At 38.1% G+C, this 25,283-nt stretch overlaps 1 protein-coding gene across 1 annotated transcript; it reads left to right on the top strand.

The window, feature by feature from the left end:
* The first annotated feature begins 2,176 nt into the window (after positions 1 to 2,176).
* gtf2a1l (general transcription factor IIA, 1-like) lies at positions 2,177 to 23,108 on the top strand. Its single transcript, XM_065250673.1, has 9 exons — positions 2,177 to 2,283; positions 2,392 to 2,493; positions 4,355 to 4,475; positions 6,001 to 6,047; positions 10,556 to 10,649; positions 12,106 to 12,551; positions 14,446 to 14,643; positions 21,537 to 21,626; positions 22,739 to 23,108. Exons 1-9 carry the CDS (start codon positions 2,242 to 2,244, stop codon positions 22,844 to 22,846), a joined length of 1,248 nt encoding a protein of 415 aa, XP_065106745.1. The 5' UTR covers positions 2,177 to 2,241; the 3' UTR covers positions 22,847 to 23,108.
* Positions 23,109 to 25,283: the final 2,175 nt, after the last annotated feature.

Raw genomic sequence — 25,283 nt, forward strand, 5'->3', positions numbered from 1 at the left:
ACATAAACATCTAAAGTTTAATGCATGTTTTTTATGTATACTTTTCACTTTTAATACTTTGGTGAGTTAATAAGAGTAACGATAACACTGGTGTAGTTTCTCACTATTAACTGGTTAGTTATTAGCATTAATATTACTGAGATATTGGCTGTTTATCAATACTTGTAAAGCACATATTAATGCCTGATTCTGCAAAACCTTATTCTACATCCTTAATCCTACCCAATTCCTACCAATACTTAAACTTATGAACTACTACTACTAATTAGGACTATATTGAGGCAAAAGTAGTTAATAGTGAGAATTGGAACTTTAAAAAATATATATATATGTACTGAAAACAAGACAAAAATACTAAGGCTTGGTCTCAATCAGCTTCTTTGTTCAGTATGGGCACCACTGATTAGGGAGTCTGCCATTTTAAGGGCTGTCTCAATCGCAAAATCATTCCAGTGCACTGGAACGTTCGTTCCCTAAAAATTCCTGCAATGCAACGCAAAAACCAGGAAGCATCGATGGTCCCTATATTCTTTTACCGGAAATCATGTGACCTTTTCTGACGCTCTCCAACCAAAATCATGCGAGCCAACTCAATAAACTTCATGAAACATGCCAAAACTTTTATAAAGACAAACATTTGTTTTAGTTTTAAATATAAGCACACATCACTAGACAGGAAGGACCACAATCTACTTTATATTTTAAATAATATTTATTTAAAATGTAATTACATTCCTTCAATTTTATGCACGGATATGTAAGTAAAAAAAATTACAGCTTTTTTCACAATACACTGTTTAAAAGTTTATGCGGCTATCACAGGATGCAGTGTGTGCTGTGCTGCGCTATGAACCCATTTATTTCAATGGATTGTGCCAGTCAAGGATGGTTTGTTGTTGCGTCACAGTCAAAGTTCAAAATAGTTTAACTTTTGCGCTGCACTCTCTGACAATTACCCGCGAGGCCGATAGAAACGAGGCAGAAGAAATAACTCTTGCGCCAGGCACAAATCCATAAGGGGTTGGTCTGAAGTAGGTTCATTATTCATAGGTGTGGTTTGGACGTAACATCAAATAAACCAATCAGAACGTCATCCAACATTCCCTTTAAACGCAAGTGCGCAAGTTCCATGGCGGGTTGCTAATATTATGACGGATTTACCAGGCGCACGCCAGGAGCGGTTCACAGCCGAGGAGACCCACGTTCTTGTAAGAGCAGTCAAAGACAGAGAAGTTGTTTTGTATGGGGATGGGAGAAATCCGCCCAAATCAGCGTCGGTTAAACAGGCGTGGGAGGAAATAGCCACAATTGTCTCATCAGCTGGCATCCCCAGGATGTTGCGCCGCAAACGCTACAATGATGTTAGGAGACGGGGGAATCCCAAGCCTGCCAGCATAAATCGGGCACGCCGTGAAACGGGAGGTGGATCTGCCTCTACACAGACGCCAGCAGAGGACATCGCTGCGTCCTCCCTCACTGCTGAAAGCCAAGAAACGCAAGCAAGGTCCAACCCCAAAGTACACTTACAAATCAAGTTCACATACATTAAGGTTTCTTATGAAAACATTTTAATTATTATTTACTTAAAATAAACGTAATACAGCCACACAACAAACTTATGAAAATATTTTAATTGTTATTTGCATGATAATTTTTTAACGCAGCCACACAAAATAAATAAAAACTATCACCACAATGATTTCCCTTATCTCATGTGTTAAATATTTTTTATTGTAACAGTTTATGATTTGCAAAAATAACTGTTGCATCTGTGTAGATTAGATAAGCAAAGTGTGTGCGCGTGGTGCACGCTATACATTATGGTCCAGCATGCGCCCTTAAAATAGCATAATGAACAACGCGCCACTGACTTTAGACTAGTTTTTTCTGGTCAGTGGCGCAATTGTTTTTTGAAACTGCAAAATAGCATCAGGGATGGTTTGCGCCAGAACACGCCTCCTTTTTTGCGCTGAACCGCCTAGGGAGCGCAAGTTCATTAATTTGCCGACGTGCGTCTGTGGAGGGAAAATACGAATGATACATGCGTCACTGACGAAGTCAATTGCGGTGGGTGCAAGATAGGGCCCACAGAGTAAGTCAGAAAGTCATTTTTTGCAGTGTACCCATCTTTTGCCTTATTTTCAAATCCCAGCGTTGACAGGTATTTAACAAAGTGTGTGAAATTGTTAGACGGTCCCTAACTGAAATCCGTTGACCTGAGCTCAACAGTTTGCAGGTGTGATGCTCAGTGAGCCCATCATGCTCTCAAACGCGAATACTTTGGTTAGTAAATGCTACATGCACTTCATTTACCTTTTAAAGTTTATACTGTTTGAAAACAGTGATTATTGTTGGATGTTTTTTAATAGCTCGTTTAATTGAATTTCTCAGGCGAAGTTGTATCTGTCTATCATTGATGATGTGATGGAGAGCGTTAGAGAAATGTTTTATGATGAAGGAATAGACGAGCGAGTACTGGACAACCTCAGACAGGTACGACCACAGTATCTTTATCATTTAAATATGCATATAAAGCTGTTTAACCATAAACTTATTACTCTGTTGTAGTTCATACAAATGTTAACCCTTAAAAGTAATCAGACTTATTTCTGATTATATTTATTAAAGTTCTCTCTTAATTTGTCAAACTAAACGAATGTAGTGTTTTTTACGCGTAGTTCGTGAATCGTGTCCAACTCTCCTAAGTCTGTTTTTCTCACACAATCTTTATTAAAAATCCACATCGATGATTCTGTATTTTAGCAAATTTGTGATCCTCAGAGAAATGATCATGTTTTTGATGCATATGTTTATCACAACGCCTTTTATTGCTTATTGATTTCAACTGATTTCAGTGGATCTACGTGATGTTTTCATTAGAAACTCGCGTATGTCAAGCATATATTTTCATTGGTTAATAATTGGAGGTGTCTCTTTAATGTAATATCTACTCATGGTGTCTAAGTACCATCTAGTGGCTTTACATGACCCTATATGTTCCGTGTTATACTTGATTTGCAAACCTTCCGATCTCTCTCCATCTATGAAGCCGACAAGTGACTTAAACTGCAATTCATCGACTGGCCACTAGAGGCTGGCTCCAAAAAGGAGTTAATTCCCATAGACCCCTATGTTAAAATGCCCAACTTTACAGCAGGCAAATAATGTTTACAGCCTGGTACTAAACTGATTTTGGTCTTTATAACTAATTTTGCCCCTTGCCTTATTATATCACTGACTGTATACTAATTTATTTAAATAAAACCAAAATAGAATAAAACATGAGGGAATAATAAAAATTGCATGTCAACTTGCAACTGTAAACAAAACCTTGTATCGTTTGTCCCACCTCCAGGGTTTCCTGATCACTTAGGGGTGGTTTCCCGGACAGGGATTAGCTTAAACCAAGACTAGGTGTTGGTTTAATTAGGGAATAAAACTAGTTTTAACAAACATGCCTTACTAAAAACATTACTTGCTTGCATTTTGAGGCAAAACAAAGGGCACTGATGTATTTTAAGATATGTCAGTGCAAGTGGTTTTCAGTTTGGACAGATCTTACATTTATTTTAGTCTATAGGACTAGTCTAATTTCTGTGCGGGAAACCGCCCATTAATGTCCATGTGGGAACTCGGATTTGGAGTATGTTCTGCACATAAAACAATCCAATTGTTAGGTTAAAAATTGCATTCAATACACATGTGCACCGAACCGTAGGTCATGTGCCAAAAAGGTTCTGTTTTAAATACATGTACAGTTACACCATTAATGGCCACGTACTGTCCTGGCATAGTAATACACCAGCTTTAGTTGTCTTGGATCTGTGTAAATGTGAATATTTTTGACTGCATTGATATGATCACTAGTTCCAGTATTAACCGCAACTTTTCTTATCAGCCTCTAGCACAACTTTTCATTGCCCTCACACTACTGCAGTATTGAATCACCCCTGTAGCAGGAGCCCCCTGCCATAAATACTGATATAAATACAATCTTTTATTCCAGTGCATAATGCAAATAAATTATTCATTATTTCTGATGAACTGAAATGGCAGAGAGACAAGTGTTTTTTTGTAGAAAATAAGACTTCACTCATACTTAGAAAATCAGTTGGTTTACCTCAAGGTTCAATATTGGGTCCATTATTTAGTTTATATAATAATGAACTACCTGATGCTCCGTGTGTGTGTGTGTGTTTACGACTTAATGCGTGTTAATAAGTATTGTAAGTTAAATGTTGTTTAGTTGTGTCCAATTAGGGCTTACGTGTTACCAGACAGTAATCATGAGAAATTATGACCTTTGCATTTTAAATATGTTGTGTCTGCAGTCACTGATGTGTATATATTTCAGCTCTGGGAGTCAAAGGTTGTGCAGTCTAAAGCTGTCGAGGGTTTAATCAAAGACAGCAATCCATCCAGTTTTGTTCTGCAGTTGCCAGGGAACTACACACAAACTCTCAACAAGCCCACTGGTTAGTACACAATGAAAAATACTTTTTGGAAAATGCTTTTTGGAAAAGACACCTTGTGTGTTTGTGTTGTTGTCATTATCACAAAAACAGGGGTATTCCAGAAGGCAGGTTATGCATCTAAATCAGTAAACATTTAGCTACACAAGGCCTTCACAACTGACATGAAAAAGTGAAGTGAATGTGAGACTTGATAATATGCTAGAATCTAAACATCCTTAAGGAGCCATTCATTCACACTGTGTTTTTCATGGCCTGAATAATTGCGCACAGACTTTTTTCAGTGTCACTTCTTTCTAAAACACACTTTGATGAAACTGCAAGGGTATGTAACATACTATAATATTAATATTTTGCACTTATTATTTGCGTAACGTAATGCATAACACATTGATTGATTACACAGAATGGCTTTCACAGCGGATTATGAAGTCTTAGAAGGGATTATTGATGATTGTTACATAAAGAAATGCACTGTTAAGGGCAATTATAGTTCTGCGTACATCCTACGTAGGCTCCGCGTCGGTTTTCATATATACTTCTGCGTCTTCAGGGTCAACACACATGCACCCCTAGGACAGTAGGCAGTATCCACACGTCCAACCCACAGTAGCAGTGCAACAGCCAAAGAAGCAGCTTGGCCAATAAACCCACAAACGAAAAAGTAGCAGCAGCTTGTTGTGTATCATAGATATATACACTAGATGTCGCCTTGGGGTTCTAAGCATACGTCAAAACCGCCGCCATCTTAGAACAGGGGTCTTGTCATAGTAAAACTGCTATCTCCGTCTGTACTTCAAAATTCATAGATGATGCCAGACTTTTGTGCCGTGTATGGATGTTAGGCCTACCAGCACTATGCATTATAGTTAGAAAAAGTAGATTTTCATAATATCCAAATTTTCATTTTTTTCTGGATTCAATGCTTAATACATGTCTGACTGTTAAAACGAACCAAAAGAAAACCAAGAAAATCGTGTTCATGACGATTTATGGTGATTTTATTTACTTTACACCATTGCCTACAATGACGCTGATGCGGGGCTCCCCTGTTTCAAGATGGCGGCTCTATTTGACGCATTCGCTCCAAAGAACTGCCGTAGCCAAGGCGACATCTAGTGTACATATCTATGGTTGTGTATGAGCTGAGTAGATAAGCTGTGATTGAGGTAAATGCCATATTGTCCCAAATATAAAACGACCCTGATTATGTAACAACCGCCAAATTCAAAGTGTGCATTTTGCAAAAAAAAGCTTTTTGAGGAGACCAACTCTTTTATAAAGAAAATGTTTTAATTTGAAAATACTTAGCCTTTTCCTTGACTTAAACTCGATAGAGATTATTAAAATTGTCTCTGTGTCTTACCAGTTATCTTACTTGCCTCATTCACAATCTTGGACGATTTAGCTTTAACACTCAACACTCATTTTGAAGTATAATCTTGCTCACACCAAAGTAATTAAATCTCCTAATAAATTTAACCTTATGCTTTCTTACAAATGATATTATTATTTTCTCTTTTCTCAGTTGTGATTCCTGCTGCTCAGAATGTACAGAATTTTACTTCTAAAGCAGTAAGTAAACAAGTCTGACAGTCCTTTTATCTTGATAATGTCAACCTGTGATTGCTATGGAAAGGTCAGTGCCGGGGCCAACTACATAAACAGCTAGTTTGAATTGTTGTAAGTAGTTGCCTGAACAACTAGCAGTTAGTTAGGGCTAATCACATTCTTACTATTTGGATTTAAATTAGACCAGCTTGCCTATTTATGCAACTGACCTAAATGTCATCACAAATTAAAAAATAATTTTTTAACCAACCTCTAGATAACTAACTTGGGCTAGTTTAAGGAAAAGTAACCATCCACAGATGTTTTTCTAAATCTTGTGTATCTGCAGCATATGGTGGCATCCTAATTTTGTGGGCTTCTCCAGTAATGTTTCTTTATTTAAAGAGCATATCTCAGGTTAGAGCACACAGTGACTCAAAAGTATAGAAAAACAATGTCGAAATTAAATTTTCTTTAAAATGTATTTATAGATATGCCACTGAGACTTCCAGAGTCGTTTTTGTAATAACATTTTACTTCTGCGTCTGAAAAGTGCTAAACCAAAAGTGACATAATGAGAGATTGGGCTGTCACTTTAAATGGTAAGAAAAATTTTAGTATGTTTATTCATAATCAGATGATGGACCACAGCCATACTATTATATTACTAGCCTGCTATAGTGAGAGATGGGTATTAACATCTCAACCAAACCAGAGCTGATTTAACGACCTGCTTCAAAGAAATTCTAATGGGGGAGAAGTGAATGTCTCGTGAGAAACCACAGGCTTATCAGTCAAATGACCCATGACCCCAAGAACACATTCCAGGTTATAAGGTGGCTGTTGGTTTATACAGATGATGCCTAGCTGATTTTAACATTACCATTGCTCTAGATATAGATATATAAATAAACATTCAAGAGGTGTGACCATAAAAAGGATAGCAAGGAAAAATCATTAAGTAAGGGATAATGTAGAGGCAGCCGGTAGTTATCGGGAAATAAGCCCCGACAGTGTGATCAGGACCCGAAGCGGAGTATCACACTGAAGGGGCTTATTTCCCAATAACTACCGGCTGCCTCTACATTATCCCGCTTATTACACTGCTACTTGTCACATAAGAAAAAAACCGGACATGAATATGAATTTGAAACATTTTATTGGCATATTTGTTTTAAATTAACATTTTTATCCTTCCGCGAAACTTTGCACAGATGCATAAAATGATCGTAATACCTTATTAAGATCCTCTGCTTCATACTTGTCTGTCTCCATTTTTTCTCTTTTAACCAGTCTTTGAGAAGTTTTAATGCCCATCAGTGCCGGTCTTTCCTATACGCAAAGTACGCAATTTGCATAGGGCCCCGCACCACTAGAGGGCCCCCTTGATCTCAGAATTATTTAAAACCATTATATCAAAGAAAAATTATTATTATGTTTAATGAAAACAAGACGCTATAATTTAAATAATTTGCAAACTTCCGAATTTGTGCGGGTTTTTAAAAATACTTAATGATTTCTTAAATCACTGATATGTACTCGGACAACATGCAGGCAGTTTCTCAATCCGAAGGTTGCAGCCTTCAGAGGTCACATTTGTAGGCTGCATATGCGTCATAAAAACGTATTTTAGAATATTAACAATTATAATGTTGACTATTATTCTTAGTTAATGGTTAATTGTTATATTATGCTTATGACTTGCAAATGAAATGCTTATTTAACTTAAATAAATCAGGCTTGATGACGTATGCAGCGCGCATATGCGACATGATCCGGAGGTTGCAGCCTTCAAATTTAGAAACGGCCGCGTGCATGACGCAGAAGAGTGATTTGGTAACGATGCGCATATTATATGCCCACCATTGATTTAAAACAAAGACAAAGCTATCCGTCTGGAGCAGAATAAAGGGAAAAAAACGTGAAGCAAGGGAACAAGATAAAGGATTTGCGCGAGCAGATTAAGTCAATGTTAAGACACGCGTCTTAGCATGGGGCGATTCAAATGACGCGAATTGGGTGACACAATTGCCGCGAAAACGCGCGCTTTTTCCTTTGAACTTCAAGAACGCGCTCTCGTGCAGGATAATTTGACGAGAGAGAGAGAGAGAGAGAGAGAGAGAGAGAGAGAGTGAGAGAGAGAGAGTGAGAGAGTGAGAGAGTGAGAGAGTGAGAGAGTGAGAGAGTGAGAGAGAGTGAGAGAGTGAGAGAGTGAGAGTGAGAGAGAGAGTGAGAGAGAGTGAGAGTGAGAGTGAGAGTGAGAGTGAGAGTGAGAGTGAGAGTGAGAGTGAGAGTGAGAGAGAGAGAGAGAGAGAGAGAGAGAGAGGTAAGAATGGTGCCCACGTCGAGAAAACTTAATAGAAGACTTGAAATTTGTAAAGGATTAAAGTATATGTCACTCGTTTAATTACAGTATGTTAACTGGATAACACTGGATATAACTCATTGTATAGATAATAAAATAATGTATTTTGATTACACAAATCAAACCTAACTATATGATTGTAGCTGCTGACCAGCATAGGGAATCTCTATGGCTAATTTCTAAGACATGTTGCTGATACAGTACTGTGTGTTGTACCTTATCTTGTTAATTGAGTCTTTTTGGGCATCTTATGCCTAGAATTATTCAAGGAGATTGATTCTTTTAACTTCCTTTAAAGTTTGATCAGTTGTGCATAATGACATGTGCAACAAATGGATATAGGGTGTCAATCTCATAGATTTGCAATATTTAAAATCAGACACTATTTTTAAAATATTTGGGGTCAACCTCTGTGACAGCTTTAAAGGGACACTTCACCCATTTGCATTAAGCTTTGTATAGTTAGAACTCCAGTCATGTTTTTGAATGGTCATGCATCATTTCCTCAGTTGCCGCTGAGACTGGAGAAATACAGATTTCAGTGTTGCACATCCTTCTTTCAATGATGTAAAAATCATCATTTTGCATCATTGAAAGAAGGAAGTGCAATGTCTTTGTTGAGGGAATGAGACTACAAACACCCCTTTTCTCTGTCAAATAGGCACCAAATTCTAAATGTATGTTACATTTCGACTACAAATGTAACACTTTCAATAAAGATTAATGTTTCTACGGGCGAAATGCTCCTTTAAAGCTGAAACTTATCAAATCCTATCAGAGGTCCAGAATGTCATTGAAACACACCAGTGGCTTTGCTGTCATCAGTATTAAACATGTTACCCCTCGAAGTACCCCTCCCCACAGAGCCCCCCCCCCCACATAACAAATCCCAATTTAACCCCTGTGTATTAACAGTATGTATTTATATGTAATTTAATTTGATTCATTACATTCATTTAGATCAGGTAAATTTTTTAGTGCTTCTCACAACACATTTTAAATCAAAACAACTTATCAGCAAATACATGTTTCATGTTATAATCAGCAAGTTTATCAGTCAGGGTTTCAAAGTAATGTGCATATGGGAATATTATACAGCTATAAGATAATACACTATGTGGTTAGTTAACAACTAACTAACAGCAACATTGACTGGGTTTTACCCAGATAGCACAGGTACGTCTGTGAGATGTCTGGTAAAGATCTGGAGATCTGGAATACATCTGGTGTGTAAAAACATCTTATAAAGGAAAAGAGCTGCTTTACATACATTCTAAATCAAAAACGTCTTGCAGACATCTTCAATATGTCTATATGACATCTTTTAGGAGACGTCTCACAGACGTATTGCAGATGAGAAAACAATTTAAATAAGACATCTTGCAGATGTAAACGCAGACATCAAATAGACGTCTCCGAGATGTATGTGTGCTATGCTATAAGGGTCTGAATGCACTGACAGAGGGCCCCTCACAAAGCTTTGCTTAGGGCCCCCCAGCATCTAGGACCGGCACTGATGCCCATTCTGTATTTTTTTGTGTTTTGGCTTCGTAGCTGTCATGCTCTATTTTGTCAAGTTCAGGCTCAGTAAGCTGTCTGTGTCTTGTCGTGGTTGTCCAGTGTTTGTCACAAGATGGCGCCAAACAGTAATCTTTATTGATCTTTATTGGTGCGGAGCGATTTTACTCGTACAAGTAGTACCGGCTATGCGTTATTACTTTGGAGCGGTTATTATTTGAAAAGAACAAACCTGCAAATGTCTCAACTGACCAATCAGAATCAAGCATTCCAGAGAGCCGTGTAATAATTAATAATATGAATGACTTTCATTAAATCATTATCAAAATGAACAACACTTCTTCCAAGACTCACTAGAATTGCTACATACGGGATTCGATGTCCTGAAAGGCTGGAGTTTGCCACAGCCTGCCAAACAACTCCCTCTTGTGATGTAAAATGATGCAAAAAGCAGATTTTGAGAACTGTGAAAGAAAATGTCGCCTTCTATTCAATTAAAGTTTTTCATTTCAACTTCATTGCGACTTTAGTCTCGAATTAACCTGAGATATGCTCTTTAATGTTTCTGTGTGGTGATCTGCTAAACTGAAGAAATTCAATCTTTTTATTCAAAATTAAAGTGACCAATGTACCTCAATCTGACTTTCAGAACAACTGTAGTTCAGTTACCACATTCTCACTGCCACCTGGAATAACTTATCCAGTACAGATCCCCGCCGGTGTCACTTTACAGACAGCTTCAGGTGAGATGCTTATTATATTTTTCATCATTTTTTATTTTTGTGGCCTTGCTTTTTAAAAAGACTCTTTAAAGAATGTTGAGTTTCTGGTTGTTTTAGTCCTGTCATTAAAATAAACACAACTGAAGCCAGACGATGTTTCACAACCGTTCTGACATTGTTTTAGGGAAGAAAACTACAAAACGTTAGCAGCCAAACTTTTGGTATTATTGCAAAGCTTTCATGTAAGCTGAAACAGGAAGTTCGGTACCCGTCATTTATCAAGCTGAATGACAAACTATCATAGAGTAGTAAACCCAGTTTTAATCCTGAAACCATCGTTTTCTCATAAAGCACTGAGGTATTTAAAAGTTTTAGATGAAATAACATGTTTGATGCACATCCAATACTTAAAATGGATTAAAATGTATGTAGTTGGGAACCCAAGATGGCAGGAACCTGGGATCTGGCAAGTTTGACATGTCACGTGTATGGATATGCCAGTTGTTTGTACCTGCTATATGATCATATTATTAAGACACAATTATATTACAAATATATTATGAATTCAATCCTATAAACAATAATTTTTTACAGTTAGTACTGTACCACTTATGAATAATTTGCAATAATACCATGTATTTTATAACTCTTATGTCATTAGTTTTACTTCCATTTATTAGTTTGACCTTTTTTTAATTATCTCCACTGCTTTTTAAAGCTGCATTGCAACAATGCAATAAAACTGCATAAGGAATACATTTAAAGTGAGGTCCACTGTCTGTAAACCCTGATCTATCTTGATAAGTTGTAAAGGAGCTAAAGTAATTGACCCTTCGCAAACCCCACACCCTTTTGCTATGTCTGCACTCCCATTGCACTAGAAATGATTATTGTGAAATTATTATTAAGGTAAAAATGATGTTGATTTCAGATAAAAGCAGACCGAAGGTCTGCAATATGCATCCAATACAATTAGGATGTGAAAGTGACACAGATATTGACCGCATTTCTCTCTCATTTATCTTTTGGTAAAAAACCCAACTAACTCTCTTTCTCTCAAAAGGTATTGTGTCACAATAGTGAAAACTTACCTCCTTAAGGCAAATCGCTTTATTGTTTTCTAATCTTTGTAATTCGCTTTGAAGAAAAGTGTCTGCTGAATGCCTAAATGTAAAGAAAAGTGACTCGGAATCAAGTAAACAAAATACAGATTTAAGCCTACAGGTCATAAAATTCAAAGCAATGGCAATCGAGAGTCACAGCAAAGTTGGATGTCTCGATTTTTTTTATTGTTACCATCATTAAAAATCAAAATCTGTATGCATTAATAACATCAGGTTGAGTAGGTGATTGTAGCTAGTGTAAGTTAGCTACTGTAACAGCAGCCTGTATAGTGTTCAAATAGCGTTATAATATCAGTTTTATGATTGGTCTGATCACCTATCATGTATAATGTTATTTCTTCCCTATATTTAAGGACATTTCTACAAAGTCAATGTTCCTGTAATGGTCACACGAGGGGCTCAGCACGTCCTGACCCGACCTGCTCAGACATCAAACCCGGCTCCTGTCGCTCATGGCATTGTGGCGCAACTGTCTACTGCTTGCCATCCTGCAGCATCTGCGTGTCCAGTGTCTGATAGGACACCGAGCCCACTGAACATTGAAGCCTCGTCTGATAAACCCCTGCCATCACTTTCAGAGAGTCAAAGTGAATTCACTCTTGATGGCATTGACTTCAGCCCGGAGCCACTTGACATGAGCACATCCTCTCCTTGCACCCCTCAGCTACAGGGCCAACACTCAGATTTTTCTTCCAGTTATGCACAGGACATGATAGAAATGCCTTTGAAAGAACCTGAGAGATCCAGTGTGTTGAATATTGAATCTGCTCCTTCAAGCATGCCAACCAAAGACGCAAAGGTAAGCTTGGGACACATAATGTCATTGTTGAATCGGTTTTCTCAATCCTGCCATTTATCACTACCTGTTGAATCTGTCGTAGCCTATGAAGCTTTCACGTCATGCATTTTGCTGAGAAGGAATGACATATTGTTCGGATCTACGTTCACGCAACGTAAATAACGTAAAAACTAATTCCGTTACTAATTCAGTTTATATTGAGTTCTGTGTTTTCAAGTGGATTAATAATTTGGTGGGGCACTGCTCATAGACTGTACAGTATTAAACAGGCACAGCCCCACCTGCCCATATACTGTAGACAAGCTGGTTGGTTATTTAAGTTGTTTTATAAATTTCCCCTTGAAACATTGTGCTGCCTGCATGGTATCAAGGTAACTTGGCTTAGGTAGCGTGCACCAAAGCTTTTAAACGCGGCTGAAAACGCTTGGAGGACGCCAAAATTAAATGCCAGCTGTTTTTTTCAGCCAAGCGCTTTGGTTGCTGTGATACTTGAGCTGTGAGCCGGTTGGTTGTTGTGATATTAGTCCTGCCCTTTCACCCACTGTGATTGGACGGCCGTGTGAGAACTTACATTGACAAGCTGAGCTTTTCATCCAGAGTTGAATATTTTTAGACCACAGCGCGGAAAAAATGGACAGCTGCTGGCTGTTTTGAAAAAAGCCGCACTTACATTGGGAAAAAAATAGATGCCGGCCATGGGCGTAAACACTCCCAATTTATGTACATTCTATGCGTTGCCCACCCTGTTTTATAAAGGCCCACCCACTTGAACATTTCTGGCTTCGCCACTGCCTCCAGGAGCAGGAGTGGACACCCCTGCCGTAGGGTGTCCCATCTGTCATTTTTAGACTTTAAAGTCAGCGCCCCCTTGATCCGGCCTCCGCACTTTACCAACCCAAAAGTCCTTGCGAAAGAGCAATCAGACGACGGAAGGGAGGAGTTCACACTGACGGGCAACTTATCTTCCTATTTCCGGCGTGACGCTCGAGTCTGTCCAAAAATACGACTCCAGACATTAAAAAAAATGTTTGAGCAATTCTATGAATGTTGTTGTGGCATCTACCATTGCTATGAAGAATTTTTTTAGGTTTTGAACCCAAATGAGGTAAGAAAAGAAAAGATGAAGACCAATGGCGCATTCACACGGGGCGTCAGCGTTGACGCTTCCCATTCACTTTTAATGGGTGACGTCAAGCGTTGGCGAACTGAATTGTGAATCTGTCGGCGCCGGGTCAGTGCCGTTGCTCGCGGCAGAAGTTGAACATTTCTCAACTTTTCAAGCGGCAGCGCGTGCGTCAGCCAATCATATCGCCTTATGCAAATAACCTAGGCAGAGCCAGCCAATTACGTTTATGGAAGACCGGAGCTTGTGTTGCGGCCACAGTGATTGGCTGTTGGCCACGCTTCAGACCTTCCGTTAAGCGTTAACGCTTTCGCCCCGTGTGAATGCGCCATAAGGCTTCAAAATTTTCCACTTATAAAAATCCACGTAGACATAGTAAACAGTTGCAAAATCTCTTAAGATGCAACTAGAAACATTGCAAATAATAAAATTGGGTTTCCTGCAGAGCAAGTAAATAACCTTCAGCTGCTTAGAAACATGTACAACAACTAGAGTACTTACTAGAAATATCTTGCATGTTGTGTATATATGTGTTTGAAAAACTTTATATAGATTTGATGTTTTCTTTGCCTCTGAAAAATTACTGCTTTATGTTTGATTGCTGTAACACTGACAAACACAGTGAGAATGTGATTTATTTATTTGGATAATTAGTTTCTTCCCTGCCTTATGACATTAGAAACACATAATTTTTAGAATTTTTCATTTTTATAATTTATAGTCTCTATGGAGAGCACCATTCACCATGACAATTTGTTGATATTTCAACAGCTTGAGATGATGGAGCTCCACACTGACCTTAACTTCAATGAGCTGGTGGACATCACACAACTAGATGGAGTTGCTAACAGCAGCTCAGACACTGAAGATGAAGATAATGATGATGATGATGATTTGGGGCTTGTTGGAGAGAATGAGTTCCTGGGATTGATCAATGCCAATGAGGAGGAAGAGGAAGAGGAGGAAGAGGTAATTACAGCACATATAGATTTGAAGTTACTTAAAGTGTGAATCAATATCTTGTTTATTATCAGCGTTCTAAAAAGTTAAGGGCTGCAATTCATTTTGCATGCTTTAAAATGCACAATATCAGAACACAAGTTCACTATGGCTGCAGTTCCTGGATCTGTTGTAATCTATAGTATCTATCCACTTTAACGACTAAGCCAGATCAGACACACAATAAATACTTATATTTGTAAATATAACCAAGACCCATATCCCGACCAGCAGGCCAGGGACCAGGCGTCTCTAACACTACCCCCAAACTGCTTTTAACACTCAGAAGCAGACCCAGGCCTCTGATCACTATGGCAACACATCAAGATAAATGTTTTACGACTGCAAAAGAATGAAGGGGGGATTCTGAGACGGACAGAGAAACTTTATATTTATTCATGCATGTATTCACTTATAAATGTCAAAACAAATAATAATTAAATATTTCTAATCTCATCATGGATTATGTTCTTGGTGTTTGTTAAATCAGTATATTAACCCAAACTAGTTTAAATGAATGTTTAGTATTACTTTAATAAGATCATATCTAGACCATGTGTAGTATCTATGTGTTCCATTTATGATTTTTTTGAATGATAATATGCATTATGTTTTGGAAACTCTTCATCATATTAATATAATGAAACTCTTTAACATTTCCATCTCAACATCCAATTGAATTTCATATGCAAACTGTCTTCCAACATGCTGTTTAACTTTCCCTCTAAAAGTATGGCCTCTGATTGGGTCCGACACATCTTTAGGACCCCCTTCACAGCTTAAAGACCCCTGCCTAACACACCCTTATGTATGTCATGTGAGCGAATGGCTCTCTCACTAATTGTAAAATGACCAGTAGGCCCCTCCTTTAAAATTGCTACATATTTTGGTGGAGAATGCGGGCATGATTAAACAAAAGTTATGAGCTTAAACTACTGTCAACCTAAGTGTGTGTTTGATAAATCGGGTAGCAAAAGGATGCAATGTGCTATACACATGTATGTACTGGCAGTTTGTTTAAGTGCAGATAAAATGATAGTTTGAACTGGTATCTCTACTGTGATTGAAAAAGTCTTATCATACTTTGGCATATAATGGTATCAGTGTAAGGTTAATATGATTTGGCAATGAAAAACCAAATTTTGTATTAATTAATGCCTAAGTCTATCCTGACGAAGTAATCTCAGATAAGTAGCATTTGTAAACTGTACCAGAAGTAATTCATCTACCTTGGAAAAAGCCCAATTGCAGTATTGTTTAACCTGTATCTGACAAAGGAATCTCAAACTGTGTTGTGTTGTGTTATGTTACGTAAAAGTAGATATGAGTAAAGCTCCTCTTTCTACATTGTAAAGGCCTTAAAAAAACGTATAGTTAGATCAATGCCATTCATCTATACTTTGACTCTGCATCTGCAAACTAAAGGGCGATTTATAGTCGTGCGTAGGTCCTACGGCGTAGCTACAGCGTAGGCTATCCGTAGCCTGTGCGTAGCTCTGCGTAGCCTGACGCGCACCTCACAAAATTTCTAACAGCGCGTTGGCTCTACGCGGACCGTAAGCGCTGTGATTGGTCCACCAGAACCCCTCCCGTCAGGTAGAAAAACTGCGTCATAGGTATTTCCGTTTGAGACGGTGAAAACAAAGATGAGCCAAGTTGAGGAGTGATTTAACTAAAAACTGAAACATAAGTCGCTGTTTATTTACTTCCATCATTGCTGGTCTTCTCAAATTATACACAACAAGTTGCTATTTCTTCTTCGTTTGTGGGTTAACTTGCTTAGCTTCTTCTTCTTTGACGAGTTCTGCTGCTACTGTGGTTACACGCGTGATTACTGCCAACCAGCGGTTTCGCGTGTGTTTGCACGTCGACGCGGACGGCGACGCACAAGTATAAATGAAAACCGACGCGGAACCTACGCCGTCGCTGCTACGCCGTAGGACCTACGCACGACTATAAATCGCCCTTTAGCTAACAGGTTTTCATTATTGTGTAACACTACATTAGCATAATGCTGTTTTTCAGTATGTGTGTGTGAAAACTTTCTGTAGTGACTGGGCAGTCACTTTTTATTTCTTTTGTAAGCCCTGTTAGCCAGCAGCAAATGGCTGAATCCACAGGGAACCGCTTCCTAATTCCTGTTGAATTATCATCTGAAACCTTTCTTAAAGAATTCACATCTACCCCCCAAGACAGTTACCCCATGGGGTGAGACAGAAGAGTCACACACCCTACCACACTTTCTCGTCCCCCTCTCCTCATGTTCTAAAAGCAAACTGTATACATTCTACATGCACAAAGAATCTGAAACTGGTCTTGTTTGGTGTTATATGAAGTGTTTTAATGCAAGTGGTACATTTGGGTTTATTAATATGACAATAGGATTCAATGTTAATCTGTGACAATAAATAAGTAAACTTAACCTAATGTTGGGAGACAACTCCTACCTTAGGCCATGTTTACATTAGAGCATTTGCGTTTTAAAACGGCATTTTAAAATGAAAACGATCCTCGTTTATACTGGCATTTTAAAAAGAATCTTCATCCACACTATACACCACCATAAACTCATGAAACATGACCAATCATGTAACTGGGCATGCGCATAAAAGTGTAAAATAACTTATTACTCTAAAAATAGCTTACCTTTACGCAGCCTAGGGGTGTGCGATATTGACAAAAAGTCATACCTGGGTCCTTTGCTGGCAACTATAACAGACACTATTTTTGAACCTATAAAAATGTGTTTGGGAAAGTCTTATACTGTTCTATCTCCCCCTACAACATATTAATATGATTAATAGGTTAATTTTGATTTTATAACTAAACATAAAGGTCTTTATGATTTAAAAAGAAAGCATTCAAGTGAACAGTACTAAACAGCAGCGAACTTGAAGCAAAAATAAATTTTAGCAAATGCAAACTTCAATCAAGCATAGTAAGAGGTGAAGTATAGCTTTAGCCTACAGAAATGCTTATTGCATTAATTTTTAAAAGTGTGCGAGGTCCGTGCACTTCCTCCGCTAGCAACACAGAATAGCTAAAAGCGCAAGCGCCTAAACGAGCATTATATATTAATGACGTTGAGTTTATTGTTTTTATTCATTTATATTCACAAAACTTATCAACAAAACATCGATTAAAATTAAGAGACAAATTATCTGAAACAAAATTCATTTTAAAGTAGCAAACAAAACTTAAATTAAACTGGAAAATAATGTCTGACCCATTACAATTCTCCCTTCATATTGGCCTTTACAACGCCTATATGGCGTTTAAAATTACAGTCTATCTTTCGTAAGCTAACTAAATTTAAACAAAACATAAATACATTAAACCCAACAATACTCAAACATTCATATAAAACAGACATTATCTATAAGGATACATGTTAAAACTATCCGATATAGCGTTTATAATAGCTGGTTGGTAGATGTTTACTATTTTTGGCAAAACCTCCGTTGCAAACCAACATTTACATGAATAAAATAATTTTTGCTTTGAAAATGATGCGTTGTCAGGTTAACATCAGCTGTTCGTTTACATAAGACTCCGTCTACGTTCATTTACACTCAGAGCAACGTCTGAGTTCTCAAACTAAAACAGGGTCTTCAGCGTTTGCGAACGAATCCGTTTATGAGGGTCGAAAACGGTGATGTAGTGTAGATGAAAGGCGTAAACGTAGCAAAAGTAACGCGTTTTAAAGGATAAACGCATTAATGTAAACATAGCCTTAGAGATGTTGACCAATCACCCACTGTATGTATATTAGGCAACACCCCTGAATTTTACAACAACCAATCAGTACCAGACTCCTATATGCTTCGTCTCTCTGGATATTTAAGGGATAGATGTCAAATGGTTCAGGGGGACTTTCAATATCGAGAAATGCACCCCCATGATGCTGTATCTTTGATATAGCATCATGTATTTCATTTTACTTTGAGGAATCTGTAACCAGATTTCCATCTCTGTACCGGGTGTGCATTGGTTTTTTGTTTGTTTCGTATTTGAATTGGAATGTAAATTGGCTTCTGAATTATGTTTTTACCTACCTGGTTAATAAATTGTTATGTTTGGATTTATTCTGTGGCTACGAAAGTTATTGACATGATTAGTAAATTACAATGTATCCTTTTTTCCGCAACGTCTGAAAATCATGATAGTTCCGGACTAAAATCCCAGACTAGATGGCATAGTAGTACATCAGCGAAGGATTTTGGAGATCCGACTAGCACTTGGCGTTAGATTAAGTTAAATTAGATGCGTGGAGCCTAATTTCCTGTTTAGAGTAACAAGTAAATGTTGTCTGACCACTCTAAATCAGATGAGCCTCAGCCTCTGGTTATTTCAATATTAATCTATCTAAGTTGCATATTAAATGATGGCACGATTATACAAAGCTATCATTGGAGAAGACTGTCAGTTTGTTTTATGATAGTGGTCGTGAGACTCTGGTTAGAAATAAATATTGTAATAATTAAGTTGCACCTCTATGGGGACTAAATAAAGTATGTTCAGAGATGAGCACGCATAAAAGGTGGCCTTCTGAACATATGGTCAAACCTCTAGCAGCGACCAAGCCTGATTCGGTTGTGATCGTAGGCCCGCATGATTATTAAATATTAATAAACGGCCGATGCGTGAGTCCAAAGCGACATGAGTAGCCGAATGAACGGATGCAATAACAAGTAGGGCTAAACCAGAATAACCAAACATCCACCCAAATTCTGCAACTGTTAAAAGTCATTATCAATCCGATTTATATTAAATTTATCTTGGAGTCAGATAATAATACAAAATCGCATAAATGCCAAAACGTCATCTGCAAGCACCGGAAAAGACCGAACGCGCTATAATCCTCGACCATGCTGTTTGGATTCCGTCGTTGGGCCAAACGGATGGATGGGGTCATACTTGGACCCCTTACACTTTCATTTATTTCGCTTTTCATTTCATCTCTCCTTTCTTTGATTTTGTTTATTGGCAATAGTTGCTTTAATAGTATGACCCTACTATGCAGTTGACCCTACCTGCGTGACATTGACTTCCTGCAAATCATGGTGAATGTGACCATTCAAGAGAGACTGTACCTGCTCTGGATAACATCCAGTTCAGAAGTAAAGCGCTTTCTGGACCGACAGCCTGACTACCAACAGCTGAAACAAGCCCTTATAAAGAATTCTCAGATCCAGAATCTGAAATTGGACTAATAGCTGCCCTGGACATCAAACAGGGTCGACTTAAAAGTCCAAAAGCATACATTAACCGACTCCGACATGCTTATTTTGGTGCTCACAATGAACCTGAGATGGAGGAGGAGATCAGCTTCAAGAGCTTTTCCTCAGAAATCTACACCCTTTTGTGAGACATCATTTAGGGATCATGGCCTGCCCCCACACAATGTCTATTTATCAGCTGTGTGACCTGACACAGAAGGCCTTTAACAAGCACCAGGCCTCCTCAAAAAGAAAGGCCCTCAAAACATCATCCGTTCTCAACTGTAACATCCAAGCGCTGGCACCAGAAGGCCCATTGACACTACAACTCAATGTCCTTAGCGACAAGCTGCAAGACCTTCCAGCCATCAAAGAACAGAACGGTCACCATGGTAGATCCAGATACAAGACCAACCGCTGGGAGAAACCATGACCAAACTTCCAAGGAAAACATACTGGAAACAGAACTGGCGATTCAACAGCCAACCACAGCATCATCCATCCTGAAAGAGTTACAAGAGCTGCAAGAGAGCTGAAAGTCAGATGAAAATGTACAGCGCGGTCGCAAGTTCAGTTATATCATCTCCTATTTAAACATTAAGAGATACCAGAGAGCAATACAAGCATTACATCTTGACTGAGAACAGGTGAGAGGATGACACGAGACAGCTAATCGCTCAAATGATAGCAAAAGACTGGAAGCTGCTTAATATTGTGAAGCTTGTGCTTTGGCTGGCCGTGTTTGAAAGCGCACAGCTTTTGTGCACATACACAATGGGAGTTAAACTTTCTCTCCAGTAATTTAAAGCAACACCAAAGAGTTTTTTTTACCTTAAAATAACGTTTCCAAAAAAGTTTCAGTGGTTCATCCACTCTAAACAGGGTGAATGGCATTTTCGCATTCGCTTTGCAGCCCTCTATCGGCCAAAACCGCACTAAAGAAGTTTCCAACCGTCGGGTAGTGGTCCTGTAGTTCGAGTGAAAACTACAAAACTTGCTTTACGGCAGTCCTACAATCCAATCAGAGCCAGCTATGCTGCAGTATTTACGACAGTGCTAATGAACAATTACGCGTCTAACCTGTAGGGGGAGCAAAGAGCAAAAACTCTTTAGTGTTGCTTTAAGTCTTGTATTATACACGCATGCATATCTGCACAAAATGGATTTATGTTGTATAAAGGCTTAATATTATGTAGACTGCGTCATATAGAAAGCACATCAGTTTGTGTTTATTAACCCTTTAGTTTCACTTCATCACACAGCTTTTCCTGTAAGAGGTTTCTGTTAAAAACATTACATTCATTAATAATCTAGTATGCGTTCATTCTTTTGTCATAGTTTCTTCAAAATTAAGTTTTATTTGAGTGTTTTTAATACAAATATTTTAATTTTCACCATTAAATATACGCCCCGCCCCTTTGATTGCCACGCCCCAGTTAATCGAGTACTTGTTTTCCAGACCTATGGTTTAATCGAAATGAAAAAATGACTAAATGCACATCCCAATAAAAAAAAATGCTTTAAAATGACCCAAAAGTGTTCAAAATAAAACATCTCATAATTTAATTAGGTGAAAAATTAAGGGAAGTTGACAGGAAGGAATAAATAAATTATAATACTTATAAATCTATTGTCGTTTTGCAGGATCCACTGAATTCAGGAGATGATGTGAGTGAACAAGATATCCCAGAGATCTTTGACACTGAGAACATCATTGTTTGCCAGTATGACAAGGTGAGAAAGCAATGAATAAAGTTCAACCCCATGTACTGTACTATAAAGAAAAAAATGCATCAGAAAGCTGCTTTTTGCTGCTAATTAGTGCTGTTATTTATTCATTTTCATTTAATATATTCATTTAGCTGATGCTTTTATCCAAAGCGACTTACAATTGCTATATATATCAGAGGTCACACGCCTCTGGAGCAACTAGGGGTTAAATTGGTCACAGTGGATTTGAACCTGGGTCTCTCACACCAAAGGCGTGTGTCTTATCCACTGCACCATCACTACCTACTGTACCTGTACTGTAACTATAACTAGGCCATGCTAACCAGTCCAAGTCTTACATATTTAAAACATCAAAATACAAAATGAAAGTCAAATATTCCCTAGTAGGTATGTTCCCTGGGAATTAAACCAATGCCCTTTTGTGCTTGTAAAACAATGAGGTTCTAGTTAATTTACAAGAACATTTGAATGGTTTTGAATGAGAGGATGATTGACAAATTTCTGGCTGTTTCTCAATGTCAAGGATACTTCCGTGGCAGGACTAGTCCTTACAATTCACTTCCTTCAGAGGCTAGCCGAGGCTCCTCTTAAGCATTTGGAAAACACGTAAATGGAACAGGCTAGCAAGTGCACGTCATTGCGTCAATGAAAGTTGTGCTTTCGGAGCTGCGACTGTGGGTGATTTCAGCGCGCAAAGAGCACGAAGGATACACATAGAGTTTTTTGTGTAATTATTAGAAACGTTATGTTTGTCAATACCCTTGACTACGGTGAAGATCAGATCACATTTTATGACCCATTTATTCAGAAAACTATGAAATTACAAAAGGTTCACATGCTTTTTCATGCCACTGTATATGAGTTGAACTCAAAATGGGAGTTTGCCATACAGGGACTTAAGTTATATTAAATCATGTTAACATCATGTTAGCTTCACAGTTTCATAGAGACATGAGGGTGGTCTCATTTTAGTCAGCTTCCAAATCAGTTTCGCAGGATCCTCAAAGTTATCAAGCCATGCTCTTAGCACAGTAGCAACTTTTTCGGCGTGCGACTGCGATTTGTGTCTATTTTAACGTGTTACATGTGTATCTGATAAAAAATCTTTTTTACAGATTCATCGTAGCAAAAACCGATGGAAGTTTTACTTGAAAGATGGTGTCATGTGTTATGGAGGGAAAGACTATGTTTTCTCTAAGGCTGTCGGAGAGGCTGAATGGTGAAATAGTAATATTAGTATAATGCAATATTTTTGTTTTAGGCTTCTAATGCAGCCGGTTTATTTATAAAAAAATTTTTTGTTAATTTTTGTTTCCATGGTGGCAACAGAAATCCATGTTGGGGCTTATTTGAACCTTAAACCTTAAATTTAAAGCTATGATTCTGTTTATCTATTAATCAATATACATTTTTTGAAATGTATGATGTCATATGATCCCATTAGTTGTTTTCTTATTTTGGAGACAGTTAATTAATGTATTAACATGGGACACTTATTTTTTCTGTTTTTTTTTTAAGAAAATATCAAATTAAAGTATGAGAAATGAGTGAATGCCTTTCATTTGTAAAACACATTAACATTTGGTGCATATGCAGTGAAAAGCTTTTCTTTCATTTTGGGGTTTACCTGCCTCACATTTCCACAGAGTTTTTACCTAGCAAATGATGCAATTCTTATGTGGACAGCAAGTGCTGTGATTGGTCTGCTAGAACCCCGCCCTCACAGGCCAAGTTGAGGAGGGACTAACCAAGGAAATGTTCATCTGTATGACACATCTTCATCAAAATACAAAGAAGCTCACATGGCAGATAATTCATGGCCAGAGATTGAAGCAAATCTTGAAAAGTTGAAGTGCTTAAAAAGGTGGAGAAATTTGAGGGACAAATATGTTGGCTTTGGCAAAAAATAAACAGTTGGAGGAGTGGCGACCCAGACGGCAAAAAGTGGCTGTAAAAAAATGCTGTAAAATTTGCAGCATCTTACTGGCACAAGAGATTTCTTACTGCTGTGATGATTTGTGTATACTTACGATTGCTGTAAAATCAATCATGTTCATGGTAATATATCACCCCAAAAAGTGCATTTATCCATGCCGTAATCCACACGGCTCCGAGGGGTTAATAAATGCATAATATATGTTTAAACTATAATAATAATGTAATGACGCCATCTTGGAGTCACAAGATATTCACAAGAGTCACTGCACAATGTACCCATGGCAACCAATGCTTACTATGCCAAAACTCTCTGCCTTCTATCACCTGGCGATGGCTGTTTTTATTTACAATGGGCAATTTAATTCCAGAAGGCATCATTTCCCAGGGGTCCTTAAAAATAATCAGCCCATGGCGAATAGAAAGCAGAAGAATGAGATGCTGATGGTGTAGAAGTTGATGTGAAACTCTCTGATTCTGGGCTTGACTGATGTGAAATGGCTTGATGTGTGAGTGTTGACTTTAATTAAAACAAAGTACAATATGGAACATTTGACCTTTTTAAAATAGACATTAGTAACAGAGACGTTACAGCTATTTACTTATTTATGTTACCTTAACTTAAACTAATTAATACATAACTCTTTGTACAGTGCGTCATGAATGTGTTAGTATTTAGCCTAGCCCAATTCATTCCTTAGGATCCAAACAGGGATGAATTCAGAAGCCACCAAACACTTTCATATTTCCGTATTTATTTATTTTGTGCCAGCATACTTACTTGTGAAACTACTCATGTAACAGTCTTTAAATTGGTTTGATGCAAAATATGATATTAAAACAGAATTTCCAAGGGCATCATATTACATAAATAAATTACAGCCAAATGCAGACCAAAAACAAGATGATACAGGAAGAGATCCTCAAGTTTTGTCCAGATCTTCACTGCTGCATTTCCTGCGTGACACCCTTCACCACTGCTAAGCTTTGGCTGGAGGAGAAAACAGCTGATAACGATTTCTCTTCAGTAGAAAGTAAAAGCTGATAACGTTGAAATGGAAAAAGATAATGATTCATTACAAATGCATGACATTGGGAACAGCCAATATTTAGTGATTTATCAACCTAACCAGAACAAGGCTGATCATTTATATTGATGGCAGATAACTATCAGAGCTTATTTTTCCAATTAACTAGCATTTTCTGTATCAACAGTATACACTCACCTAAAGGATTATTAGGAACACCTGTATAATTTCTCATTAATGCAATTATGAAACTAATCACATGGCAGTTGCTTCAATGCATTTAGGGGTGTGGTCCTGGTCAAGACAATCTCCTGAACTCCAAACTGAATGTCAGAATGGGAAAGAAAGGTGATTTAAGCAATTTTGAGCATGGCATGGTTGTTGAAGCCAGTCGGCCGGTCTGAGTATTTCACAATCTGCTCAGTTACTGGGATTTTCACAAACAACTATTTCTAGGGTTTACAAAGAATGGTGTGAAAAGGGAAAAACATCCAGTATGCGGCAGTCCTGTGGGTGAAAATGCCTTGTTGATGCTAGAGGTCAGAGGAGAATTGGCCGACTGATTCAAGCTGATAAAAGAGCAACTTTGACTGAAATAACCTCTCGTTACAACCGAGGTATGCAGCAAAGCATTTGTGAAGCCACAACACACACAACCTTGAGGCGGATGGGCTACAACAGCAGAAGACCCCATCGG

This window comes from Paramisgurnus dabryanus, chromosome 20 (genome assembly GCF_030506205.2).
Source record: "Paramisgurnus dabryanus chromosome 20, PD_genome_1.1, whole genome shotgun sequence".
NCBI lineage: Eukaryota > Metazoa > Chordata > Actinopteri > Cypriniformes > Cobitidae > Paramisgurnus > Paramisgurnus dabryanus.

Coding starts and splice junctions, on each gene's coding strand:
- gtf2a1l (XM_065250673.1), top strand. CDS start 2,242: ATGCTCAGTGAGCCCATCATGCTCTCAAACGCGAATACTTTG. Junction 2,494..4,354: donor TACTGGACAACCTCAGACAG/GTACGACCACAG, acceptor TATATATTTCAG/CTCTGGGAGTCAAAGGTTGT. Junction 6,048..10,555: donor AGAATTTTACTTCTAAAGCA/GTAAGTAAACAA, acceptor TCTGACTTTCAG/AACAACTGTAGTTCAGTTAC.